The following is a 26,420-nucleotide window of genomic DNA, read 5'->3' as shown; positions in this document are numbered from 1 at the left end:
AAGGGAAAAAAGTGCTTTTCTCTGAGCAGATTTGACTGTTGAATCTGAACCCCAATCAGAAAACTTGCTTTTTCCTTTTCCAGAACAGGATCGTGACTCAGCACACACTTTTCTATCCATCAGTTCCTAGCAGAAATAGACAAATCGCATTCCATTAAAGCCCTGCTAAAAATGTGGAGTGATAGCCGATGTGACAAGGCCTGGTCCATTACATCACTCCAAACTGTTCTTGCAATTAATACCACACCTCACTGGGTTAGCCAATCACAATGCAGGATTTTTAATCCTATTTTATAATGGGCTTTCACAAAATTCTTGTATATTGTCCACAAGCCACTGCACCTCCTTCCCTGTGGCCTCCCTAAGGAAAACAGTACATACACTCTTCAGTTCATCAAAATACATCCACTTTCTTGCTGAGTGCTCTCATCTGATCACCACCATCTCTCCCTCTTTCAAATGCTTCACTAGCTCTTAGTTTCATCACATCAAACACACTTCTTGTCCTCACCTTCAGGGCCTTTCACAACTCTGCCCTCTACAACCTGTTCTCTCCAATCTCTTATGTTGTGCTCCCTGCTACCAAAGCCTCTTTTTATTACCTTTGATCCGCTTCTCCTACAGCCTTTTTTGTGCTTGTTTTTGCACTGTACCTTATGCATGGACTGTCCCCCCATAATCCATAAGGCCACTACCCTATCTCCTCCAATTTCTCCCCAAGAGCCAGGTCTCCTCTGATGCTGACAAACAATCAGCTAGCTAGTGACAGTTCAGATGTTTGTCAGTCAGGGAGAGCCAATTTTATTTACAGTAAAAGATATGGTACTCTCAGGACCATCGATAGCTCTATGTAATGCCTCCCCTCCCCATTTCCCTCCTCTCTTTTGTCACTCACTTTTTCCAACTTGTCTCTGATTAGACTACATACTTGTTGGTGCAGCAACTGTCTCCTCTGTGTTTGCAGTGCATCCTGCACAGTTAGGTCCTGGTTTTAACTAGGGACACACTATAAATAAATATAAACAATAGTAATAATCTGAAGAAGAATAATAGCTCAAGGACATCCGTTTGTAATCTATTTTCACATTTGGGGTAATTCTTATAAGGAACTACATTTATTAACTTTCACCTCTGACAGACTGTATTTGTTACCTCTCAGATCAAACTTCTCAATTGGGATTCACTCTATTGATGGCTCCCCACTCAGCTGATCTCTTAGGAGTTTCTTACTCAGTTGCAGCAATAAGAACATTACACAGGTGCTCTCGTTCCTGAAGTAGTTATTCTATGTCCCAGCTAATTCTATTTATTTCTAGTGATGCCCTCATCACTGGATGGAATCAGTCATGCTCTGGGGTCTCTACCACCTCCTCACATTAAGATCTCTAATGTAGCCACTCTAAGCTGACGGGAGAGAACTCTCCTGTTGACTTAACTACTTCAGCCCCTGTGAGTGACAGTAGCTATGTTGGCAGAAGCTCTCCCGCCTACACAGCGCTATCCACACTGGCGCTTATGTCTGTGTAACTAACTGTGTAATTAAGTGTAACTAACTGTGTCAGGAACAGTATCCCTGATGATGACACAGCACAACTGGTTGCTGAGCTCCGTGCCTTTATCCTCACACACAACTATTTCAAATTTGATGACAATATATACCTCCAGACCAGTGGCACCGCTATGGGCACCCGCATGGCCCCACAATATGCCAACATTTTTATGGCTGACCTGGAACAACGCTTCCTCAGCTCTCGTCCACTCACACCCCTTCTCTACCTACGCTACACTGATGACATCATCATCTGGACCCATGGAAAGGAGACTCTGGAAAAATTCCACCACAATTTCAACAGCTTCCACCCCACCATCAAGCTCAGCCTGGACCAATCTACATGAGAGTTCCACTTCCTAGACACGATGGTGCAAATAAGTGATGGTCATGTTACCACCACCCTATACCGAAAACCCACCAACCGCTATGCCTACCTTCATGCCTCCAACTTCCATCCCAGACACACCACAAGATCCATTGTCTACAGCCAAACACTGAGGTACAACCGCATCTGCTCCAACCCCTCAGACAGAGACCAACACCTACAAAATCTTCACCAAGCATTCTCAAAACTATGATACCTGCTCGAGGAAATAAGGAAACAGATCAACAGAGCCAGACGTGTACCCAGAAGCCTCCTACTGCAAGACAAACCCAAGAAAGAAACCAACAGAACTCCACTGGCCATCACGTATAGTCCCCAGCTAAAACCCCTCCAACGCATCATCAGGGATCTATAACCCATCCTGGACAATGATCCCTCACTTTCACAGACCTTAGGTGACAGGCCAGTCCTGGCCCACAGACAACCCCCCAACCTGAAGCACATTCTCACCAGTAACTACACACCACACCATAGTAACTCTAACTCAGGAACAAATCCATGCAACAAACCTCAATGCCAACTCTGCCCACATATCTACACCAGCGACACCATCACAGGATCTAACCAGATCAGCCACACCATCACCGGTTCATTCACCTGCACGTCCACCAGTGTAATATATGCCATCATATGCCAGCAATGCCCCTCTGATATGTACATCAGCCAAACTGGACAGTCCCTACGTAAAAGGATAAATGGACACAAATCAGATATTAGGAATGGCAATATACAAAAACCTGTAGGAGAACACTTCAATCTCCCTGGACACACAATAGCAGATTTAAAGGTAACCATCCTGCAGGAAAAAAACTTCAGGACCAGACTTCAAAGAGAAACTGCTGAGCTTCAGTTCATCTACAAATTTGACATCATCAGCTCAGGATTAAACAGACTGTGAATGGCTAGCCAACTACAAAAGCAGTTTCTCCTCCCTTGGTGTTCACACCTCAACTGCTAGAAGAGGGCCTCATCCTCCCTGATTGAACTAACCTCGTTATCTCCAGCCTGATTCTTGCTTGCATATATATACCTGCCTCTGGAAATTTCCACTACATGCATCCGACAAAGTGAGTATTCACCCACGAAAGCTCATGCTCCAATACGTCTGTTAGTCTATAAGGTGCCACAGGACTCTTTGCTGCTTTTACAGATCCAGACTAACACGGTTACCTCTCTGATACTGTGTAACTTACGTCGCGGGGGGGGGGGGGTTCTCACACCCCTGAGCAACATAAGATATGCAGGCATAAACTGTAGTGTAGACATAGCCTGAGATTCTATAAACTCTTGGTGAGTCATCTGACAGCTAAAAAATTAAACAGACACTTTGGACATATCACACAAAGCAGTACTGCCTGCACCCCAACCTCAGCCAATAGATGGCCGCAAAACAAACCCTTTCTACCTGAGAAAGCCAAAGTGCCGCAGCAGGTCTGAGATCTCATGTAAGGCCTGGTCTACACTACATGTTTATACTGAATTTAGCAGCGTTAAACCGAATTAACCCTGCACCCGTTCACACAACGAAGCCCTTTATTTCGTTATAAAGGGCTCTTAATACCGGTATCTGTATCCCTCCCTGACGAGGGGAGTAGCGCTGAAATCGGTATTGCCATGTTGGATTAGGGTTAGTGTGGCCACAATTCGACGGTATTGGCCTCCGGGCGCGATCCCACAGTGCACCATTGTGACCGCTCTGGACAGCAATCTGAACTTGGATGCACTGGCCAGGTAGACAGGAAAAGCCCCGCGAACTTTTGAATTTCATTCCCTGTTTGCCCAGCGTGCAGGGCCGGCTCCAGGCACCAGCATTCCAAGCTGGTGTTTGAGGCGGCATTCTGCAAGGGGCGGCAGTCCCCCTTGTTTTGCCCACAAGCAGCGCACCGAATTGCTGCCGCGAGGGGGGGGGGCAGTCCCTGTGCCCTTAGGGCGGCAGGTGCGTTTCCGTGGCGGCAGCAATTCGGCGGCAGCTTCTATGTTTAGCTGTCCAGGGCGGCTTCAACTAAACATAGAAGCTGCCGCCGAAAACACACCTGCCACCCTAAGAGCACAGGGACTGCCCCCCCCCCGCCCGCAGCAGCAATTCGGCGCGCTCCTTGGGGCGGCGAAAACTGTAGAGCCGGCCCTGCCAGCGTGGAGCGCTGATCAGCATGGACTGTATGGGAGATACTGGATCTGATCGTTTTATGGGGAGACAAATCTGTTCTATCAGAGCTCCGTTCCAGAAGACGAAATGCCAAAGCATATGAAAAAATCTCCAGACAGAGGCCACAGCAGGGACTCAACACAGTGCTGCGTGATAAGCGTAACGGAAAGCCAAAGAATCAAATGGACGCTCATGGAGGGAGCGGGGGGGGGGACTGAGGACTCCAGCTATCCCACAGTCCCCGCAGTCTCCGAAAAGCATTTGCATTCTTGGCTGAGCTCCCAATGCCTGAAGGGTCAAAAACATTGTCCCGGGTGGTTCAGGGTATATGTCATCAATTTGCCCCCCTCCCACCCCCGGTGAAAGAAAAGGGAAAAAAATCGTTTCTCGCCTTTTTTCAATGTCACCGTATGTCTACTGCATGCTGCTGGTAGACGCGGTGCTGCGGCGCTGAACAGCAGCATCCCCTCCCCTTCCTTCCCTGATGGCAGATGGTACAAAAGGCTTGGAAACTGTCATCATCATCCCGTGAGTGCTCCTGGCTGGCCACGGTGAGGTCGGTGGGGGGTACCTGGGCAAAAATGGGAATGACTCCCAGTCATTCCCTTCTTTAAGCTTTGTCTCCTGGAGAGGCAGATGGTGCAAAAGGCTTGGTAACCGTCCTCATCATAGCAGCTGGAGGCTGAGCTCCTGCTCCTCCCCCCGCCTTTCATGTCTAATGAAGATTCTGTCCTGCCTGGACTATCATAGCAGCTGGAGGCTGCCTCCCCCTCATTTTATCTCACTAAAAAAGTCAGTGTTTCTTATTCCTGCATTCTTTATTACTTCATCACACAAATGGGGGGACACTGCCATGGTAGCCCAGGAGGGGTGTGGGAGGAAGGAAGCAATGGGTGGGGTTGTTGCAGGGGCACCCCCTAGAATGGCATGCAGCTCATCATTTCTGCGGGATATCTGGGGCTCTGACCCAGAGCGGCTGTGCTCTCTGGTTGTCTAGTAGACTTGCCCCATATTCTAGGCAGGACTGACTATTTTTAGACAAAACATAAAGAAGGGAATGACCTGGGGAGTCATTCCCATTTTTGTCCATGCGCCCCCGGCCGACCTCAGTGAGGCCAGCCAGGAGCACCCATGACAGCAGCAGACGGTACAAAAGGACTGGTAACCATCATCGCCAATTTCTAGCAGCAGACAGTACAAAAGGACTGGTAACCGTCATTGCCAATTTCCAAAGCAGCAGACGGTGCAATAGGGCTGATAACCGTCTCTGCTACCTTGCAAAGGCAAATCAATGCTGCTGTGTAGCACTGCAGTACCGCGTCTGTCAGCAGCATCCAGTACACATACGGTGACAGTGACAAAAGGCTAAACGGGCTCCATGGTTGCCATGCTATGGCGTCTGCCAGGGCAATCCAGGGAAAAAGGGCACTAAATGATTGTCTGCCGTTGCTTGCACGGAGGAAGGATTGACTGACGACATTTACCCAGAATCACCCGCTACACTGTTTTTGCCCCATCATGCATTGGGATCTCAACCCAGAATTCCAATGGGCGAGGGAGACTGCGGGAACTATGGGATAGCTACCCACAGTGCAACGCTCCGGAAATCGACGCTAGCCTTGGTACGCCGAATTAATGTGTGCTTAGTGTGGCCGCGTGCACTCAACTTTATACAATCTGTTTTAAAAAAACGGTTTCTGTAAAATTGGAATAATCCCTTAGTGTAAACATACCCTTAGAATGTCCAGGCAGGTGTGGGCAGGGACTCAGCTGGCCTTGTCTGGCTCTCATAGCACATCTATCCCAATGCCGGAAGCATGGCAACAAAGCTGAGGCAGGAAGAGAGCTCAATGTGCTGCAGCTTGGAAGTCTCAAATCCATTGTTTGAGCTTTGTATTATTTAAGCACTCACTATGAAGAGCAAGTTGCTGCCCTGAAGAGCTCAATCTAAATAGACTGAGACAGAGGATGGGAAAGAGGTTGCAAGGAAAAGCAGAGAGGCTGAGCAGGGAGTTAGACCCTATTGTTGTTAGTTCTCAGATTGTTTAGGATCAGGAGCAGAATTTTCAACAATTTAATGAGCTAATTCTTGTCTGCAAGGAGGATGAGGTAGAGAGACTGCTATAGCTCTGCTGCAGTTTCAGCCCTCCTTTTCCCTCCACTCAAAAAACCCATCACACTATCCATCCATTCCCCCTCTTCTTGCAGGCTGGGAGTGCCCAGAGGGCCTCTGACGCAGTTGCATGGTCAAAGGCACTGACTTTTTGTCTGAAGCTACACAAAATGCCTGCACAGGCTCCCAGACAATAAGTAAATCTGCAAAGTGAGAGACTTGTCAACAAAGTTACATAGTTGCCATTCCCCAGGCATGCAGGAGCCACACTTTCACCTGGCTCATGGGACAGTCAACCTGGAGTAACAGAGGGTGCTGCCGGACTTAAGTGGATTGGCAGAGCTGTGTAGGGGCCTCAGGGCTTGTCTACACAGCAAAGTTGTGCTGGTATATGCCAAAATGTGGATTTAAACTAGGGTGACCAGACAGCAAGTGTGAAAAATTGGAACAGGGGGTGGGGAGTTATCGGAGCCTATATAAGAAAAAGACCCAAAAATCAGGACTGTCCCTATAAAATTGGGACATCTGGTCACCCTAATTTAAACAGATATTGTTATTCCGGTAACACTCTATTGGGTAGACACTCTAATTCTGGTATAACAGTGACCTTTTTAGTTTACATTAAACACCTTCCAAAGCAACATTTTCTAAACCAAAAAAGGCCCTCTGAACATTGAAATAGAACGATCTACATGAGGGTTACACTGGTATAGATACATCAGTACATATGGGAAAGTTTAGCCATTTATACAAGGCGTTGAGCTGCAGCACCAGAATAGTACTCCACATCATATGTCCACATTACATTCCACTATACCCTGCATTAACAGATCCACCATTCATCTCTGACAGGACAGAGAACTGGACTGCATTACTGGCAGCAAAGGGATTGATGGTGCTGAAACAAGGAAACTTCACCCACCACAAATGATGAGGGATTCAACTTCTGAGTGGGCTGAATTCAGTGCCATAATGCATCTTGCTCACTCCAACAACAGCCTTATATGCATTTCAGACAGAGGAAGGGAAGAGGGACTCAGAGGACACGCAGAGTAAACAGTGAAGCCATGCTGGAGAGCGTAGGGGCTGGAGGGGAAGTTGGATTCATTGGGAGAAACAGAGCACACTGCTCTTAAGGTGGTACCATGACCACAGCTCAGCTGAGGCACTATGGCACAGGCACTTAGGAAATGGAAACTGTGGCCCTAAAAATGGAGGCAATACTCTGGCTAGCCTCAGCCCATCACATCTTCCCCACAATTTTAACAGAAAGACTCAAGCATCTTGAGTGAGAATTTCTGAATATTAAATTATCTCTAGCAGCATCTCTCCCATCATGATGAGGGGACAGGGAATCATAATGTAAGCTCCTCCAGCAGCCCAATACTACAGATCGTGCACATACATAGGGAGAAGCCAGAGTGGGGGTCTCTCAGTGACTTTAATCTAGATCCTATTTTAGGGCTGTGGACTGGCACAGTAGTGTAGGCTCCTGGAGATAATTACTATTCTATTCACAGAAGTGGGATTTCAGTTTCCAATATTACATTTTAAAATAATAAATCCCACCCATAACCACAAGCCAGTCTCTTGAGGAGACAGGCCTTTGTTCTCTGATGCTTGGTTTAAACCTCAAGCATCTGTCAAAGTAACAGCATAATTCAAACATAACACTTCATATTTATATGCAGGTGGAGAGACAAGATTCCTGCTACTGATCTGCTTGTTATACCAGTGAAGTGTGCACACTTAGTCTATGCAAAATAATATGTATTACTGATACCCCATCCTTCCCCAGCCTTCGTTTGTTTTACTGACCTGTTACATCTTGTCCTAAACTAAGACTGGGGAAGGGAGTGTCTTACACTATGTCTGTGCAGTGCCTATCAAATGAGGAGGGGGGACTCTAGGCAATAATACAAAACAAATAAAATCATCTTTCTTTAGTTCCCGTCAGAGGATCTCAAGTAGCTAATCCATTAGTTTATAAGAAGAGACCAGATATTTTACAGGTGGACAAATTGGAAGTATGGAGGAACTCAATTATTAATTCAAGAATGAGAGTTTCAGTGGCATAAGTGCAAAAAGGATACAGGAATCTATTTTAGGATTTTCTACAGTGCTCATCATTTTAGTGCCTAAGCACTTTCCAGGTAAATCAGGTCTCTGTGGAGAGGTCCATAGCAGACTCCATAGAATCTCCTGATCTTCTCCATTCCCTGGTTATGGGAAGCTTTACTTGGGACATATACAGATTTAAAAAAAAATGTGTTTAGAGAATGCTTTATCACATGCTGCATACACTATATTATTCCAGAAGAACAACTGTTTTTGCAGGTCATGAATGGAAATCTGATTGCTGGACTATGTTTTCCTACATTTTTGTATGCATTCAGTACAGCTGAGCCCCAATCCTACTTGGCACCTCATAGTACTACGGCAATACAAATAATAAATAAAAGAATTTAATACAGTAGCTGGGTCTTTACCATTTGATGGCTTTGTAGATTAGGACCAGGGACTTGAACTAGTAAGCGAAGTGGGAACCAGAGCCTTTACAGAGGTAATGATAATATACTCAAGGAGGCTCATCTCATTAAACTGGGCTGCTATAAACTACACAAGATGAAGCCTTGGTATTGCATCTACCTTCAGGCCCAGAAACAGTAAGTCACAGAAATCTAATCTGGAGGTGACAAACACATAGATCATTGTGGTCAAATCTTTATCCAGTCAAGATGGACGGGCATATTGAGTGGGGTCCCACAAGGTTCTCTACTTGGTCTGATTCTATTCACTGTCTTCATAAATTATGTGGATAATGGCATAGAGAGTACACTTATAAAGTTTGCGGACAATACCAAGCTGGAAGGGGTTTCAAGCACTTTGGAAGACATGATTAGAATTCAAAATGATCTTGACGAACTGGAGAAATGGTCTGAAATAAATAGGATAAAATTCAATAAAGGGCAAATGCAAAGGACTACACTTAGGAAGAAACAATCAATTGCACACATACAAAATGGGAAAAGACCGCCTAGGAAGAAGTACTACAGAAAAAGACCTGGGGGCTATAGTGGATCACAAACTAAATATGAGTCAATAATGTAACTCTTGTTACTAAAAAAGCGAACATAATTCTGGGATCTATTAGCAGGAGTGGTGTAAGCAAGACATGAGAAGTAATTCCTCCACTCTATTCAGTACCGATAAGGCCTCAGCTGGAATACTGTGTCCAGTTCTTGGCATCACACTTCAGGAGATAAATTAATCAAGTATGTACATAGTAACACACAGAGCTTTAACTCCACAGATATCCCACTGCTTTACAAAAATGCATCATTCTGACTATCCTCATTTCATAGGTAAAGAAACTGAGTCACAGGCTCACATAGTAAGTGAATGGCAGATCAAGAAATAGAACCTAGGTCTCTGCTTCCAGTTAAATATCCTGACCATTAAGAAAAAAAACACCTTCCTTCAAGTACACACACATGCCTAAAAAGAGGAATCTGACAAGGTGTAATATGTTGATATAAAACATCTTGCAGGCATAGCTCACAGTGACAGTCTGTGCCCATATGTCTGATATGACCTATATTTAATACATATATAAATTTTGAGGAATTTAACAGTGTGACAATTAGCCTGGGAACAGAGGCCAGTTCTACACGCCTGGTGATAAGGCACTGTTTCAAAGATGTCAATGGTATTTAATATCAGGTACCTATTCATCATCTTTCCTTTTAGGAAAGAAATGCCTATGAAATGCAAATTACTATTCAGGTAAACAAACATTTGATTAGTCTTCCTCAGCCCCCCACCCCCACAACAAGGTGATTACTTCTGGCAACACTCCCATGAGTGGCCATATCTCAAAATATGGGAATGCTGGCAAAGGTAACCCATCATCCTTATCCAAGACAGTACGTGATGAACTCATTGGTCTAATGAGTGACAAAGTTCATTCAGCTATTGTGGATGAAATAAGTACTGCTGGATACTTCAGTTTATCTGTCGACTCTACACCTGATCTTTCACATATTGATCATTTGAGTATTGTACTAAGATGTGTCTCCCACAGATGGAAAACCAGTTGAACGATTTATAACATTCCTCAATTTGAAAAGCCACTCTGGTGAAGAAATGGCAAATCAAGTACTGCATTATCTGTGCCAAGTTTTCAAAATAGATTTCTCAAAGTGCAGAGGTCAATCTTATGACAACACTGCCAACATGTCAGGGCGTTATCAAGGAATGCAGAAGAAGCTTTTAGAACAGAACAAATATGCCATATTCATATCATGTGCTGCACACTCTCTCAATCTTGTTGGCTGCAGTGCTGTTGATTGTTGTCCGGTGGCAGTAAGGTTTTTCTCAACAGTCCAGTTACTTTATACATTTTTCTCTGCCTCAACACACCGATGGGCAGTTCTTAAAACATATTTGGGCAATGATCGTGTGTTGAAAACTCTTTCTAATACTCGCTGGGAGGCATATGCAGTGGTAACGAGTGCAATTCTGGAGTCCTAATCAAAGATTGTGGATGCATTAGAAAGTATAGCTGAAGACCAATCACAAAAGGGAGAAACTATACGAGAGGCAGAAAACATTGCAAACAAGATGCAAGAACTAGAGTTTGTATTCATGTTGACCATGTGGAATGAAATTTTACAATACTTTTACCGCACAAGTCAAGCTCTCCAAGAAAAAGAATTGGATTTGAAAACATGTGCAGACCTCTGTCAATCATTTAGCAGACCACTTACACACTTTGGGGAATGATTTAGAAAGATTTGAAGACATGTCAAAAGATATCTTTCCTGACACTAACTACAAATAAGCCCAGTCCCGCAAGCGAATCAGGAAAAAACAAGCAAATGATAGCAGTGCAACAGAAACAGCATTGAATCCTAGAGACAAATTTCGCATATCTACTTACTATGCTATAATTGATACACTTGAAGCTCATATGAAGAGGAGAGGTGACGTGTACAAAGAAGTATCAAGTAGAATTTCTTTTCTAAACGATATGGACTTATCTGACAAACAATATTCACAAGGTTCCTAAAAACTAGTTGACTCATACCCTGTTGACTTGAACATGAATCTCTGTGGAGAAATACGGCAGTTCCACTGTTATATGCGCGCAAAGTTTAATGAAACAGGAAAAATGAAATTCAGTCACATTGATCTTCATGACACAATATTGAAAGATAGAATACAATGTGTATTTCCAAAGGTAGAGATCGCACTACGTATTTTTCTAACATTGATGATTACTAACTGCTCCGCAGAACGCTCTTTTTCTCAGTTGAAAAGAATAAAAAACCCTCAGAGAACATGTCAGCACAGACTTGATTGACTTTCCCTATTGTGTATGGAAGCGGACATGCTTCGTCGAGTCAGCTTTGATGAACTTATCCAGAATTTTGCAATCAGAAAATCTAGAAAGAAGCTATTTTAATTTCAGCAAACATGTAAGTTTTGTGTATAGTATTGTTTTTATTTTGAATTATATATGGGGGGACACCATAATCTTTTCAGTGCTTAGGGCCAGGGGCGGCTCTATGTATTTTGCCTCCCCATGCATGGCAGTTAGGCAGCCTTTGGCGGCATGCCTGCGGGAGGTCTGCCGGTCCTGCGCCTTCGGCGTATCCGGCACCGAATTGCCGCCGAAGCCACGGGATCGGCAGACCTCCCGCAAGCATGCTGCCGAAGGTGGCCCGACTGCCAACCTCACAGCAACTGGCAGGTGCCCCCCCGCAGCTTGCCGCCCCAGGCACATGCTTGGTGCACTGGTGCCTGGAACCACCTCTGCTTAGGGCCTCTAAAGGTCTTAATCCGGCCCTGAGTAGGGGGCAGGCTGTTTGGGGAGGCACAGCCTTCCCTACCTGGCCCTCCATGCCATTTTGCAACCCCGATGTGGCTCTTGGGCCAAAAAGTTTGCCCACCCCTGCTCTATAAAGAAATCTGAGAATAAGTAGTTTATATGAAATAAAGTAGTTTATATGAAACATTGTATTGTGCTGTAAGAAGGAACAAACAACAATGCCTTAAATTATTTATCTGGGCACTCTGTTTAAAAGCCTATTTGCATGTCTCTAGTCCCTCTACAAGCCCTCCACCACCAACAATTAGACCAGCAGTTTTAGATTAAATTCCTTTGCACTGATATATATTTATGTCTATTGTTTCCACCTTCAGTGTTCATGTTAATGTCTACTCAAACCTGGAGAAGCAACTCACAGGAAGAATATGGTTGTTTTCTAAGTGGTAAAATCTTTACCAATTTCATTTCCATCCTCTATTCACCAACTTCAAACTCCAACAGAAAAGCAAAAAAAAAAAAGAATATAGATAAAAGGAAACTGACCTTTGAACTCTGAAGAAAACTGAGCAAGATGCTGACTTACAAAGAGTCTCAGTTGCTGATTCAGGTCACAAGAGGGAAGATGAATGTTCCATGAGCGAATTCCTGCCAACAAGAAACGTAGAATTAAGGCCTTTTTCCATGAATTCCAAAACCAGGAATGGATAAGATGGAGGTGTCAATAAAAGTCAGCCAGGTGATTACCGTATATGAAACTAATGCCTATCTATGCTATTTCAGAAGCCCATATTTATGGCCCATGGTGAACATTTTAAACGACAAGGGATGGTTAGGCAGCCAATTCCCATTTGTTCCTTTACAAATCTGCCCCTAGGTTATGGGGCAGGACAAGGTAGTAAATGCGTTTTCATTTTAGTGAGGTTCCACAAACAGTGACTAAACCAAATACACCATTGCATAATCAGGCAAATGCACTGTGGGAGTTTTACATCTTCGGAAGTGTTCAGCATTGGCTGTTGGCAGAGATGGGATACTGGACTAGTTTGACTATTGATCTGTTCTGGTGTAACAGTTCTTATAACATGTGTACCCCTCTGAGTCACAGTACAGACCACCCCCCTCAACTTCCTTTACCAAATCACTCTTCCAAAGCCATGGATCACCTTCAGATCCATTGAGTTTGCTCTTTAATCTATGTAATCTTTGCAAAATAATCCCCTTCATATTCCAGCAGCAAGTAGACTCTCTTCCCAGACCAGATGGTGTCACACCATGCTGGGGAAATCACCTTCAGACCGTGGTGAGAAAGAGGTTCGCCTTCTGGGTTGCACCATACAGTGCTACAGGTAATTCATCTTCATGTTCCAACAAGGAGCAGCCACTCCCAGATGGCACCTTGCCATGCTAGGGTGTCATGATAATCAAATTGTTGGTACATATGATAACCAGGGCCGGCTCCTGGGTTTTTGCCGCCCCAAGCAGCAAAAAGGAAAGAAAAAAAAAAAAGCCGTGATCGCGATCTGCAGCTCTACCGCTGCCACTTCAGTCTTCGGCGGCAATTCCGCGGCTGGTCCTTTGCTCCAAGAGGGAGTGTCATAGGTTTATTCCCCACTTTGAACTTTAGCGTCCACAAGATGGGGACCTGCATGGACTCCTCTAAACTAAAATCCTAGTTTAGATCTGGTACGCTGCCACCAGCCAGTTTGTTAGTGTCTGGCACACTCCCTGTTCCCCCAAACTTTCCCTGGGGAACACAGATCCAAACTCCTTGAATCTCAACACAAAGGGAAATAACCTATTTCCCCCACCTCCTTCCCCCTCCCTTACCCTAGTCCTGGGGAGAGATACCTGGATTCAAATTCCTTGAAACAAACAAAGAGGGATTCACTTTTCCCCCCTCCCCTTCCCCTGAAAATCCAAACAAGGGAAGAAATCAATCAAGTTCTAAAAAGAAAAGATTTTATTAAAAGAAAGAAAGAAAGAAAGAACACTATCTCTATAACACCAAGATGGAAAATATACAGGGTCTAGCTATAAACCTGGAGAGGGTTCCCCCCCTCCCTTCTCAGAATAATCAAAGTAACAGCAAACAGAAATAAAGATATTTCTTCAGCAAACACACAATTGCAAATGTAGAAAGTAATTTTAAGACTAAACCGCCTTTCTAATACTCACTATACTGAATAGAAGAAAATACTTCAGGAAAACTTGGAGAACTTGAAGATATGTCTGGCCTCTCTTAGATCCAAAAAGAGAACGGCAACTTAAACAAAGAACACAGACAAAGACTTCCCTCCACAGAGATTTGAAATTATCTTGTCCCTTGATTGGTCCTCTGGTCAGGTGTTTCTCAGGTTACTGAGCTTGTTAACCCTTTACAGGTAAAAGAGACCTTAACCCTTAACTATCTGTTTATGACAGGGAGTGAGGGACCAGCCGCTGAATTGCCACTGAAGACCCAGACGTGCCGCCCCCCACCACTGGCCGCCCCAAGCAGCTGCTTGCTGGGCTGGTGCCTGGAGCCGGCCCTGATGATAACTCCTCCTCACATCTCATTCGCTGCTGCCTCCAGCAAGCCAGCAGCAGCTTAAAGCCAGTGGCAGGGTGTTACACAAGTCAAATATGTAATAACTAAACTAAGGTTCTAAACTTTATCAGTACTCATTATGTGTATCCTTCCTACATCTTTGCCACCATCTCAGGGAGAGAATTTCACTCTTGTGTGATGGTGCATTAAAGACAGAGGGGTCAAAAAAGCCAGAAAAAAACCTTAGCTCCACACTTATCCCCACCCTAAAAGGAGTCGATTGCCAATCCCTGGAGGAGCAGGGGTACCAATCCAGTTGACTGCAGCAATCAGTTCTTGTTCTCCAGCACTATATCTCGATTCAGGAGACAACAATCAACTGAATGTAACATAGTGGCCACTGAGGATGCAAACTCAAATATCAGAGCTGCTTCCAGAGTACAAGATGCAATTACAAAGCTCAGCCCCAGCTCTCAGCACATCACCAAAATGGGGTTAATAATTTGCCCCACCACACACACAAACGGCAAACATATTATTTCAAAGGCACGAATTGTTTAGAATAACTGGACACAAAGTTTTTCTTAATTTGTCTCTGGTCACAGCACACACTGCAAAGGAATGGTGCAGCAATCAGCTGACAGACCGCACTGCAGAATGTATGACAAACTAATGGTGCTCAGGATGCTCTCATAATATCAGAAAAACCCATCATCAATTTTAGCAGCAGCACAGGATATCAATTTTTCCTGCTTCTTTATGTCCCCATCCCCAAATAACAAACACAGGCCAAGAAATAAGAGATCTGCAATTTAGGAAGGGAACAGACTGAGGCAAAGCAGGGAAGATCTGTTCCCCTTTTTATAAAAATTGCCTTGAGAAGCAAGCCGTGATTTAATACATGTGCCCAACACAAGGGCTCTTTAATACCTCTGCAGTGTTGATGAGATGGAGCTGAACAGCAATCCAACCTGGAGGGGACAGAAGGTGGGTGAGGTGGCACTCTGCAGGACACATCATGTCCTAGCTGCAGCAACAAGAAGGGCTGTTCTGAGCACTGGTTTTACATTCTCCAAAATGCAAAGAATAGAGATCCTCTTTTAAAACCTGAGGGGAGAGGGGGCTTCTCATTCAGTATTTCAGCTAATTCACAAGTTTTTCCTCTGTGCAGTTTGGAAGTCATTCAGTTTAGTTTTTAAAATCATCCCTCGTCTTACCAATGACCATCACCTCAAATGCTCAGTCCACTGCAGAAGGACCAGACCATTGCTCTACCAGATTCCGGGCCCCCTTCTCCTTATGCAAGTGTGTGCAATGTACCATCTTGAAGTTTCCTAACTGGTCATATTCTCTGAGGATGTTGCTGTAGCATGTACAGCATGCGTACAATTCCATGTGACCTGTGGTACAGTTTCTCATATCCCATTCCTTATGCCCTTGCAAACTGTCTGACTTCCTGCTGGGTTAATTAGCTTATAAAATTTGACATTTCCTTTTAATACCAGCTTCACTCCCTTGAGATATTCCTTCAAAACTGGACGAATCAAACTAGAATAGAAACGTGACCTTCTGATCAGACTCTACTTCATAGCATGTCAAAATAGACCCTGTTCAAGTCTCCATGCTGCCATTGAAGCAGGGTAATGCTTAGTATCAAGAACAATATGTTTGTTCTTAATTCTAGTCTAACTTGTGTGTTCACCTGGACCACACTAAGGGAAAAGCATACGAGATTAGTAGTGACATTCTGTAAGTGACTCTGTGCACCTCTGAAGTCACACAGGGCAAGACTTTGGTGGTGTTCATGAGGAAAGTCCTCAAAGTCTTCCTCTCTGTATGACACCACCTCAGTTTAGGCATGCCCATAATTAAATAACAAAATAAAAATAAATATTTGTTAATTATTCTACCCTCAAAGAACATCCTACATCCCAATCACACTGTAGAGTAAACTACCACTTTGCACCAACCTAGCTTTCAGTCTGGTGCCTTTGAGAAATCCAAAGTCAATCTGGTTTGGATCTGCATTCTAAACTCCTTACTGTGTCAAACACACAAAAACTGTACAAAGGGCTTTCAGGGGACAACAACATTCTGTTGCCAATTAAAAGATGTTTTACTCAGTGTCTCCTAACTGATAAAATGCAATTCCTGATAAACATTCCTCTGCTCAGCAGACTGATTCACTATCACAAGGCACTCTGTACACTCTGACCTGGCAAGCTGTATCACCTTTCTCAATGTGTTACATCTATGTGACCATCAAGCTATGGGTAAGGCTGCAAGGCTGTCACAGAAAGTCACGGATTCCGTGACTTTCCGTGACCTCTGCAGCCGGTGCTGGCTCAGGGGCTGCCCGAGCCAGACAGCCCCTGGGCCAGCAGCAGCAGTTTGGGTTCGTGGGAGGGGGCTCAGAACTATAGGCAGGGGGTTGGTGGGTGCTGGGGGCGCTCCCATTGGCATGGCCCTGCAGCTCCTAGGCACAGAAGGGGCCAGGCACCAGGAGGCTCCACGCGTTGCCCGTACCTGCAGGCCCCACCCCCACAGCTCCCATTGGCTGCGGTTCCCAGCCAATGGGAGCTGCGCAGCCAGCACTTATGGCAGGACTGGGAGCAGCACGTGGCACTCCCTGGCTCCTTCGCTGCCTAGGAGCTGCAGGGACACGTAGAGCCAGGTAGGGAGCCCCTGCCAGCCCGCCAAACCCCACCCCCCAGCAGGGATCCAGGGCTGCATGCTGCGGCCCATCCCTCCCCCGCAGCACGAGTCCTGGGCCAAGCACCACAGCCCCCACCCCTTCCCCCAAGCACCTGCAGCCCCCTGCCTAAGTTTTAGTTGGGGTATATAGTAAAAGTCATGGACAGGTCACAGGATGTGAATTTCTTTGTGACTGCCCGTGCTCTATTACTATTCATAGAGATTCTATGGTATAGTTTGGTTCATTTAAGATTTTTACTTCATTTGATTCTATGCTTTCTTTCACATGTAGTGACACTCCCCCACCAGCACAACATGTTCTGTCCTTCTGATATATTTTGTACCTGGTATTACTGTGTCCCATTGATTATCCTCATTCCATCAAGTTTCTGTGATGCCTATTATGTCAATATCCTCATTTAATACAAGGCACTCTAGTTCACCCATCTTATTATTTAGACTTCTAGCATTTGTATATAAGCACTTTAAAAAATTGTCACTTTTTAACTGTCTGCCATTACATGATGTAAATGAATGGGACTCTCTTTCATTTGACTGTTTCTCATTAGATCTGAAGGAATTCAAGTGTGAAATTGCAGAACTACTAACTGTGGTTTGTAACCTAACATTTAAACCAGTTTCTGTACCAAATGACTGGAGGATAGCTAATGTGATGCCAATTTTTTAAAAGGGCTCCAGAGGTGATCCCGGCAGTTACAGGCCAGTAAGCCGGACTCCAGTACTGGGCAAACTTGTTGAAACTATAGAAAAGAACAGACTTATGAAACACATAGATGAACATAATTTGTTGGAGAAGAGTCAATATGCTTTTTGTAAAGGGCAATCATACCTCACCAATCTACTAGAATTCTTTGAGGGGGTCAACAAGCATGTGGACAAGGGGGATCCAGTGGATATAGTGTATTTAGATTTTCAGAAAGTCTTTGACAAGGTCCCTCACCAAAGGCTTTTAAGCAAAATAAGCTGTCATGGGATAAAAGGGAAGGTCCTCATTGGTTAAAAGATAGGAAACAAAGGGTAGGAATAAATGGTCAGCTTTCAGAATGGAGAGAGGTAAATAGTGGTGTCCCCCAGGGGTTTGTACTGGGCCCAGTCCTATTCAACATATTCATAAATGATCTGGAAAAAGGGGTAAACAGTGAGGTGGCAAAACTTGCAGATGATACAAAACTACTCAAAATAGTTAAGCCCAAAGCAGACTCTGAAGAATTACAAAGGGACCTCACAAAACTGGGTGACTGGGCAACAAAATGGCAGCTGAAATTCAATGTTGATAAATGCAAAGTAATGCACATTGGAAAACATAATCCCAACTATACATATAAAATGATGAGGTCTAAATTAGCTGTTACCACTGAAGAGAGAGATCTTGAAGTCATTGTGGATAGCTCTCTGAAAACGTCCACTCAATGTGCTGCGGCAGTCAAAAAAGCTAACAGAATGTTGGGAACGATTCAGAAAGGGATAAATAATAAGACAGAAAAATATCATATTACCACTATATAAATCTATGGTACGCCCACATCTTGAATATTGTGTGCAGATGTGGTCATCCCATCTCAAAAAAGATATATTGGAATTGGAAAAGGTTCAGACAAGGACAAAAAAAATTATTAGGAGTATGGAACAGCTTCCATATGAGGAGAGATTAATAAGACAGGGACTTTTCAGCTTGGAAAAGAGACAACTAAGGGGAGATGTGATGGAGGTCTGTAAAATCATGACTGGTGTGAAGAAAGTAAATAAGGAAGTATTATTTACTTCTTCTCATACCACAAGAACTAGGGGTCACCACATGAAATTAATAGGCAGCAGGTTTAAAACAAACAAAAGGAAGTATTTTTTCACACAACGCACAGTCAACCTGTGGAACTCCTTGCCAGAGGATGTTGTGAAGGTCAAGACTACAACTGGATAAGTTCATGGAGGATAGGTCCATCAATGGCTATTAGCCAGGATGGGCAGAGATAGTGTCCCTAGCCTCTGTTTGCCAGAAGCTCTCTATCACAACAATCTGCAATCCACTCTATTGAAAATGGAAGCCCCCCTCCACCTCCCTCCCCTCCAAAGGCAGCAGGTCAAGTCAGCATTAACCCATTCTGTTCTGATCACCCATCTGCAAGTATGCTATCAGAGAAGCCTCCTGGGTTTGCCATGGAGAGTGAACCAATAAAGCCTTTTGCAAAGTGAGCTGCTTCCTGGTAATGTGCAGGGTGGGCAGTAAAGTTTTCCCAGTGTACCATGTTCCTAGGGCTAGAGAGGCTACATTTCGGGCAGGGGTCAGGGGAGGGCACTAGGGACTCTGGGATATGGTTACTTTGACTTGGGTCTGCATACCATTGTGTGTACACCAGAGCCCTAGGTTCAAGAATGGGTCAGAAAATTCTTAACCTAGGGTTAAAATACAGTGTAGATGCTCAAGTCCAGGGCTCCCTAATATGGGTCAGCTGACTCGAGTCCCACTGACCCTGGGCTTACATTGCAGTAGAGACATACCCAGAGTGTCACAGCTAAATATAAGGTAGAACAGATTGTTTAGCAAAAGTAAACACATATTCCATCTAGCAAAGTTATGAATTTAAGCTCACAGACTCATCTTTTGAAAATGTGCACATTTAATTTGAGGATGACAACTAATAGGTCAGATATAGAGTGAACGCTTTGTGAATAATGTTCCACCACAGGACAGTGATAAGGTGTTTTTGTCTTTTATCATTTTCCTGTGAGTTCATTTGAGTATGTAGAGACTATCTGGTTTCACCCACATAGTTTTTATTGGAGGCATTTAAAGCACTGGATGAGGCACACCACATGTTGTGACAGGCATGTATAAGACCCATGGATCATGAAACGTGTGTTGTGGAGGTCACTGATCATTCTAGCAGTAGAGATATGTCCGTAGGAGCAACAGATGAAAAACCCACAGAACATCTGCAATATACCTTCACAAGGCAAACATGGGAGCTTAAATTCATAACTTTATTAGACACTAAAAATCATGGTCTTAAGACACTGGATTTATGGCCATTACAACAATCTGTAACCCAAAAACAACAATGAGTCCGGTGGCACTTTAAAGACTAACAGTTTATTTGGGCATAACCTTTCATGGGTAAAAAACCCACTTCTTCAGATGCATGGAGTGGAAAATTACAGATGCAGGCATTATATAATGACACTTGAAGAGAAAGGAGTTACCTCACAAGTGGAGAACCAGTGTTGACAGGTCCAATTCGATCAGAATGGATGTAGTCCACTCCCAATAATTGATGAGGATGTGTCAATTTGAGGAGAGGCAAAGCTGCTTTTGTAGTGAGCCAGCCACTCCCAGTCCCTATTCAAGCCCAAATTAATTATGTTAAATTTGCAAATGAATTTTAGTTCTGCAGTTTCTCTTTGAAGTCTGTTTCCTGAAGTTTTTTTGTTCAAGTATGGCTACTTTTAAATCTGTTACAGAATGTCCATGAAGATTGAAGTGTTCTCCTACTGGCTTTTGTATGTTACCATTCCTGATGTCCTATTTGTGTCCATTTATTATTTTATGTAGAGATCTGTAACCCACTAACCCCCATTTTTATCCTATAACTACAGGGGTGTTAATGGGCCACTTCACCTTGAATAGTCCCTTACATTATGTGTTAACTACTTATGCTAAACAATCTGTTCCACCTCTGAGTGCCTTTTCCAGACCTGAAGAAGAGCTCTGTATAGCTCAAAAGCTTGTCACTTTCTCCAAAAGAAGTTGGTCCAATAAAAGATATTACACCTCTACCCTGATATAATGTGACCTGATATAACACAAATTCAGATATAACATGGTAAAGCAGCACTCCGGGGGGCGGGGGCTGCATGCTCCGGCAGATCAAAGCAAGTTCAATATAACATGGTTTCACCTTTAATGTGGTAAGATTGTTTGGCTCCCGAGGACAGCGTTATATCGGGATAGAGGTGTACCTCACCCACCTTGTCTCACATATATACTTTGCCATTGTCAATAAGGCAATAAGGCAGAAAGGAGGGGTTGAAAAGCCCTAATGTATCTTCAGACTAATCATTGCCCCTTGCTGCTGATCAGATCAGGGACTGTGTGCCAGACACACAAGGCTGAGGGGAAATTTAATCAATCCAGGTTTCAGAGTAGCAGCCTTGTTAGTCTGTATCCGCAAAAAGAACAGGAGTACTTGTGGCACCTTAAAGACTATGGCTTTGGCTACACTTACACTTCAAAGCGCTGCCGCGGCAGCGCTTTGAAGCGCTAAGTGTAGTCAAAGCACCAGCGCTGGGAGAAAGCTCTCCCAGCGCTGGGGCTTTGACCACACTGGCGCTTTGCAGCGCCGCAATTTGCAGCGCTGGAGAGGGTGTGTTTTCACACCCTGCTGCAGCGCTGCAAATTTGTAAGTGTAGCCAAGCCCTAACAAATTTATTTTAGCATGAGCTTTCGTGAGCTGCAGCTCACTTCTTCGGATGCATAGAACGGAACACACAGACAGGGGATATTTATACATACAGAGAACATGAAAAGGTGGAAGTATGCATACCAACAGGCAGAGTCTAATCAATTGAGATGAGCTATCGTCAGCAGGAGGAAAAAAAACTTTTTGAAGTGATAATTAAGATGGCCCATAGAAGGTGTGAGGAGAACTTAACATAGGGAAATAGATTCAATTGGTGTAATGACCCAACCATTCCCAGTCTTTGTTTAGGCCATAGTTAATAGTGATCCCTCACTCTCACAGATCTTGGGAGACAGGCCAGTCCTCGCTTATAGATAGCCTCCCAACCTGAAGCAAATACTCACCAGCAACCGCACACCATACAACATAAACACTAACCCAGGAACCTATCCTTGCAACAAAGCCCGATGCCAGCTCTGTCCACATATCCATTCAAGTGACACCATCATAGGACCTAATCACATCAGACACGCCATCAGGGGCTCGTACACCTGCACATCTACCAACGTGATATATGCCATCATGAGCCAGCAATGCCCCTCTGCCATGTACATTGGCCAAACTGGACAGTCTCTACGCAAAAGAATAAATGGACACAAATCTGACATCAGGAATCATAACATTCAAAAACCAGTGGGAGAACACTTCAACCTCTCTAACCACTCAGTGACAGACTTGAAGGTGGCAATTTTGCAACAAAAAAACTTCAAAAACAGACTCCAAAGACAAACTGCTGAACTTGAATTAATATGCAAACTAGATACTATTAACTGTGGCCTAAACAAAGACTGGGAATGGTTGGGTCATTACACCAATTGAATCTATTTCCCTATGTTAAGTTCTCCTCACACCTTCTATGGGCCATCTTAATTATCACTTCAAAAAGTTTTTTTTCCTCCTGACGACGATAGCTCATCTCAATTGATTAGACTCTGCCTGTTGGTATGCATACTTCCACCTTTTCATGTTCTCTGTATGTATAAATATCCCGTCTGTGTGTTCCTTTCTATGCATCCAAAGAAGTGAGCTGCAGCTCACGAAAGCTCATGCTAAAATAAATTTGTTAGTCTTTAAGGTGCCACAAGTACTCCTGTTCTTTTTAATCAATCCAGTTGCTTTCATGCACAAAAGCAGAGAGGTTGCATTTGGCACTTGCTTGTGGCTGGCATTGCTACTGTTTTCCGTGGGATATGTTTCCTGTACACATTCCCCTCCAGGCCTAAGAGTTTCATGTTGTTATATGGTAAAGACCATAAGAAGCTTTATCTGATTAAGGAGCTGAAGTCTCTTATGTAAGGATGAGCATGAGTGAGTGGAGCTTCTCCTTCCCCTACATGACCCTACCAAAGCACTCACCTGGCACCACTCACCCCAAGCTGCTAACCTGTGCTTGGAGGTCAGTGAATACCACGTAGAGGGGGATGTGTGTCAGGCTCACAGAGCTCTTTACCCTAGATCCTGTTTACAGACACAGGTAAGTTTATTAGTAAATAGTGTCAGGGAACCAGGGCTGTCTGAGAATAACCCCAGGTCCAGCTAATTCCAGACTCCTTAGAGCAGGGGTGGGCAAACTACGGCAAACCACGTGGTTCAGCCCCGCTCCGGCTGGGGTGCAAGGTCTGGGGACACACCGCGGGGCTTGGCGCCGCTCCGGCTGGGTTGGGGGCCACACTACGCCGCTCGGCCCTGCTGCAGCTGGGGCACTGGGTTGGGGGCCAAACCACACGGCTTGGCCCTGCTCTGGCACTCCAGCTGGGGTGCAGGATCTGGGGCTGCACCACGCGGCTCCCAGAAACCACAACATGGACCCACTCCGACTCCTACGTGCTCCAATGGGAGCTGCAGGGGTAGTGCCTGAGAATGGAGAAGCATGCAGAGCTGCCTGGCCGCATCTCTGCGTAGGTGCCGGAGAAGGGACATGCCACTGCTTCCGGGAGCTGCTTGAGGTAAGCGCCGCTCGGAACCTGCACCTCTGAGCCTCTCCCCATGTCTCAACTCGCTGCCCCAGTCCTGATCCCCCTGCCACTCTCCAAACCCCTCAGTCCCAGCTCAGAGCACCCTCCTACACCCCAAACTCCTCAGCCCCAGCCCCACCACAGAGCCTGCACCCTCTCCCACACCACAACCCCAATTTTGCTAGCATTCATGGCCCTCCATACAATTTCTATCTCCCGATTTGGCCCTCGGGCCAAAATGTTTGCCTATCCTTGCCTTAAGTTGAGGTCCTTTACATGTCCCCACTCCACGCACCCATGATCCCCAGCTTGTTCCAGAAGCCCCAGATCAATGAACACAAACATTTTAACCATTTTTGCCAGTATACATAATCTGACACTGATGGATTTGTACCGCTCCCTACACCCCACCCAGGGCTGCGGTTGGTGGGGGTGAGAAGCCGGGGGAGGAAGCGGGGTTCAGGGCTGCGGTGTGAGGGGGGTGAGAAGCCGGGGGAGGAAGCGGGGTTCAGGGCTGCGGTGTGAGGGGGGTGAGAAGCCGGGGGAGGAAGCGGGGTTCAGGGCTGCGGTGGGGAGGAGGGAGTGAGAAGTCGGGGGAGGAAGCGGGGTTCAGGGCTGCGGTGGGGGGTGTGAGAAGCCGGGGGAGGAAGCGGGGTTCAGGGCTGCGGTGGGGGGGGTGAGAAGCCGGGGGAGGAAGCGGGGTTCAGGGCTGCGGAGAGGGGCCGGGGGGGTGAGAAGCCGGGGGAGGAAGCGGGGTTCAGGGCTGCGGTGGGGGGGGTGAGAAGCCGGGGGAGGAAGCGGGGTTCAGGGCTGCGGTGGGGGGGGGTGAGAAGCCGGGGGAGGAAGCGGGGTTCAGGGCTGCGGTGGGGGGGGGAGAAGCCGGGGGAGGAAGCGGGGTTCAGGGCTGCGGTGGGGGGAGAAGCCGGGGAGGAAGCGGGGTTCAGGGCTGCGGTGGGGGGGGTGAGAAGCCGGGGGAGGAAGCGGGGTTCAGGGCTGCGGGGGTCGCGGAGAGAAGCCGGGGGAGGAAGCGGGGTTCAGGGCTGCGGTGGGGGGGGGGTGAGAAGCCGGGGGAGGAAGCGGGGTTCAGGGCTGCGGTGGGGGGGGTGAGAAGCCGGGGGAGGAAGCGGGGTTCAGGGCTGCGGTGTGGGGGGGGGAGAGGCCGGGGGTGGACGCGGGGTTCAGGGCTGCAGTGGGGGGGGTGAGAAGCCGGGGGAGGAAGCGGGGTTCAGGGCTGTGGGGAGGGGCCGGGAGGATGAGAAACCGGGGGAGGAAGCGGGGTTCAGGGCTGGGGTGGGGGGGTGAGAAGCCGGGGGAGGAAGCGGGGTTCAGGGCTGCGGTGGGGGGGGTGAGAAGCCGGGGAAGGAAGTGGGGTTCAGGGCTGCGGTGGGGGGGGTGAGAAGCCGGGGAAGGAAGCGGGGTTCAGGGCTGCGGTGGGGGGGGTGAGAAGCCGGTGAAGGAAGCGGGGTTCAGGGCTGCAGTGGGGGGGGGCGAGAAGCTGGGGGAGGAAGCGGGTTCAGGGCTGCGGGGAGGGGCCGGGGGGGGTGAGAAGCCGGGGGAGGAAGCGGGGTTCAGGGCTGCGGGGAGGGGCCGGGGGTGTGAGAAGCCGGGGGAGGAAGCGGGGTTCAGGGCTGCGGTGTGGGGGGGTGAGAAGCCAGAGGAGGAAGCGGGGTTCAGGGCTGCGGGGAGGGGCCGGGGGGGGTGAGAAGCCGGAGGAGGAAGCGGGGTTCAGGGCTGCGGGGATGGGCCGGGGGTGTGAGAAGCCGGGGGAGGAAGCGGGGCTCAGGGCTGCGGTGGGGGGGTGAGAAGCCGGGGGAGGAAGCGGGGTTCAGGGCTGCGGTGGGGGGGTGAGAAGCCGGGGGAGGACGCGGGGTTCAGGGCTGCGGGGAGGGGCCGGGGGGGTGAGAAGCCGGGGGAGGACGCGGGGTTCAGGGCTAGCCTGAGGGACGCGGTAAGGAGCCGGGCAGGGCTGGCGCTCGAGCCCAGCCCCCGCACTCACGGCGTGACAGTGCGGCACGCTGACGCGCCCCGGGCGGGGCTGGACAGTCCCTGCCGCACCAGCCCCAGGCGGCCCCGCGCTTCTCTCCCGGAGCCGCCGGCACGGCGGGCGGGCGGGGGGGCGGGGGGGGAGTGCCTCCGGTTGCCGCCCCGCCGCGCGCTGCGGCGCCCACTGCTCACCCCGCTCCAGGGCGCCCCGCAGCGCCCCGCGCTCCGCCTCTGTCCCGATCTCCCCGATCACGATCAGCAGCGCGTGCCTCCGCAGCTCCCAGCCGCGGCGCCCACCAGACAGCCCGGGCGCCGCTGTAGCCATGGCAACCGCCCCGTCAATGATCTCCATGGAAACCTCCTGCCGCTACTGCAGCGCGAAGCAGCCGACTGGCGCGCGGCTCTTAAAGAGCCATCGGTCCCACGCTGATTGGCTGGGGTGGACACGTGAGCCAGAGATATTGCGGACGAGCTGTAGGGGGCGGGGTCTCGTGGTCTCGCAGACTCCACCGCAGCCTGCACCACCCCTGCGTGCCGCACTCCAGCCGCCCCGCCCCTCCTCTCCTCACGTGCTCAGAGCAGGAGGGGGGAGTCAAGAGAGGGGAGTTGCGCTGCCCCGCCCCCTCGCGCCTGGTGCTGCCCGGCGGGTCTCCACAGCGAGGCCGCGGCGGGGGCGGGGAGCCTTGGTCGGGGCATGGCAGCGCCGGGCGGCTCGTTGCCGGTGTGTGGGGCGGGCTCTGCGCCCCTCCCCCGCCAG

At 47.3% G+C, this 26,420-nt stretch overlaps 1 protein-coding gene across 1 annotated transcript in view; it reads right to left on the bottom strand.

Annotated features, from left to right (window-relative positions):
- Positions 1-26,021, bottom strand: part of LOC123344037 (electromotor neuron-associated protein 1-like) — an 82,561-nt gene extending 56,540 nt beyond the window's left edge. Inside the window, exons 1-2 of the mRNA XM_044979763.1 lie at positions 25,856-26,021; positions 12,573-12,674 (exon numbers count right to left, since the gene is read on the bottom strand). Coding sequence (XP_044835698.1) covers positions 12,573-12,674; positions 25,856-26,015 — 262 coding nt within the window. The 5' untranslated portion in view covers positions 26,016-26,021. The remainder of the gene's footprint in view (positions 1-12,572; positions 12,675-25,855) is intronic.
- Positions 26,022-26,420: the final 399 nt, after the last annotated feature.

Source organism: Mauremys mutica, chromosome 11 (genome assembly GCF_020497125.1).
Source record: "Mauremys mutica isolate MM-2020 ecotype Southern chromosome 11, ASM2049712v1, whole genome shotgun sequence".
NCBI lineage: Eukaryota > Metazoa > Chordata > Testudines > Geoemydidae > Mauremys > Mauremys mutica.
The sequence above is the reverse complement of the archived record's forward strand: the minus strand, read 5'-3'. Positions and strand labels throughout refer to the sequence as shown.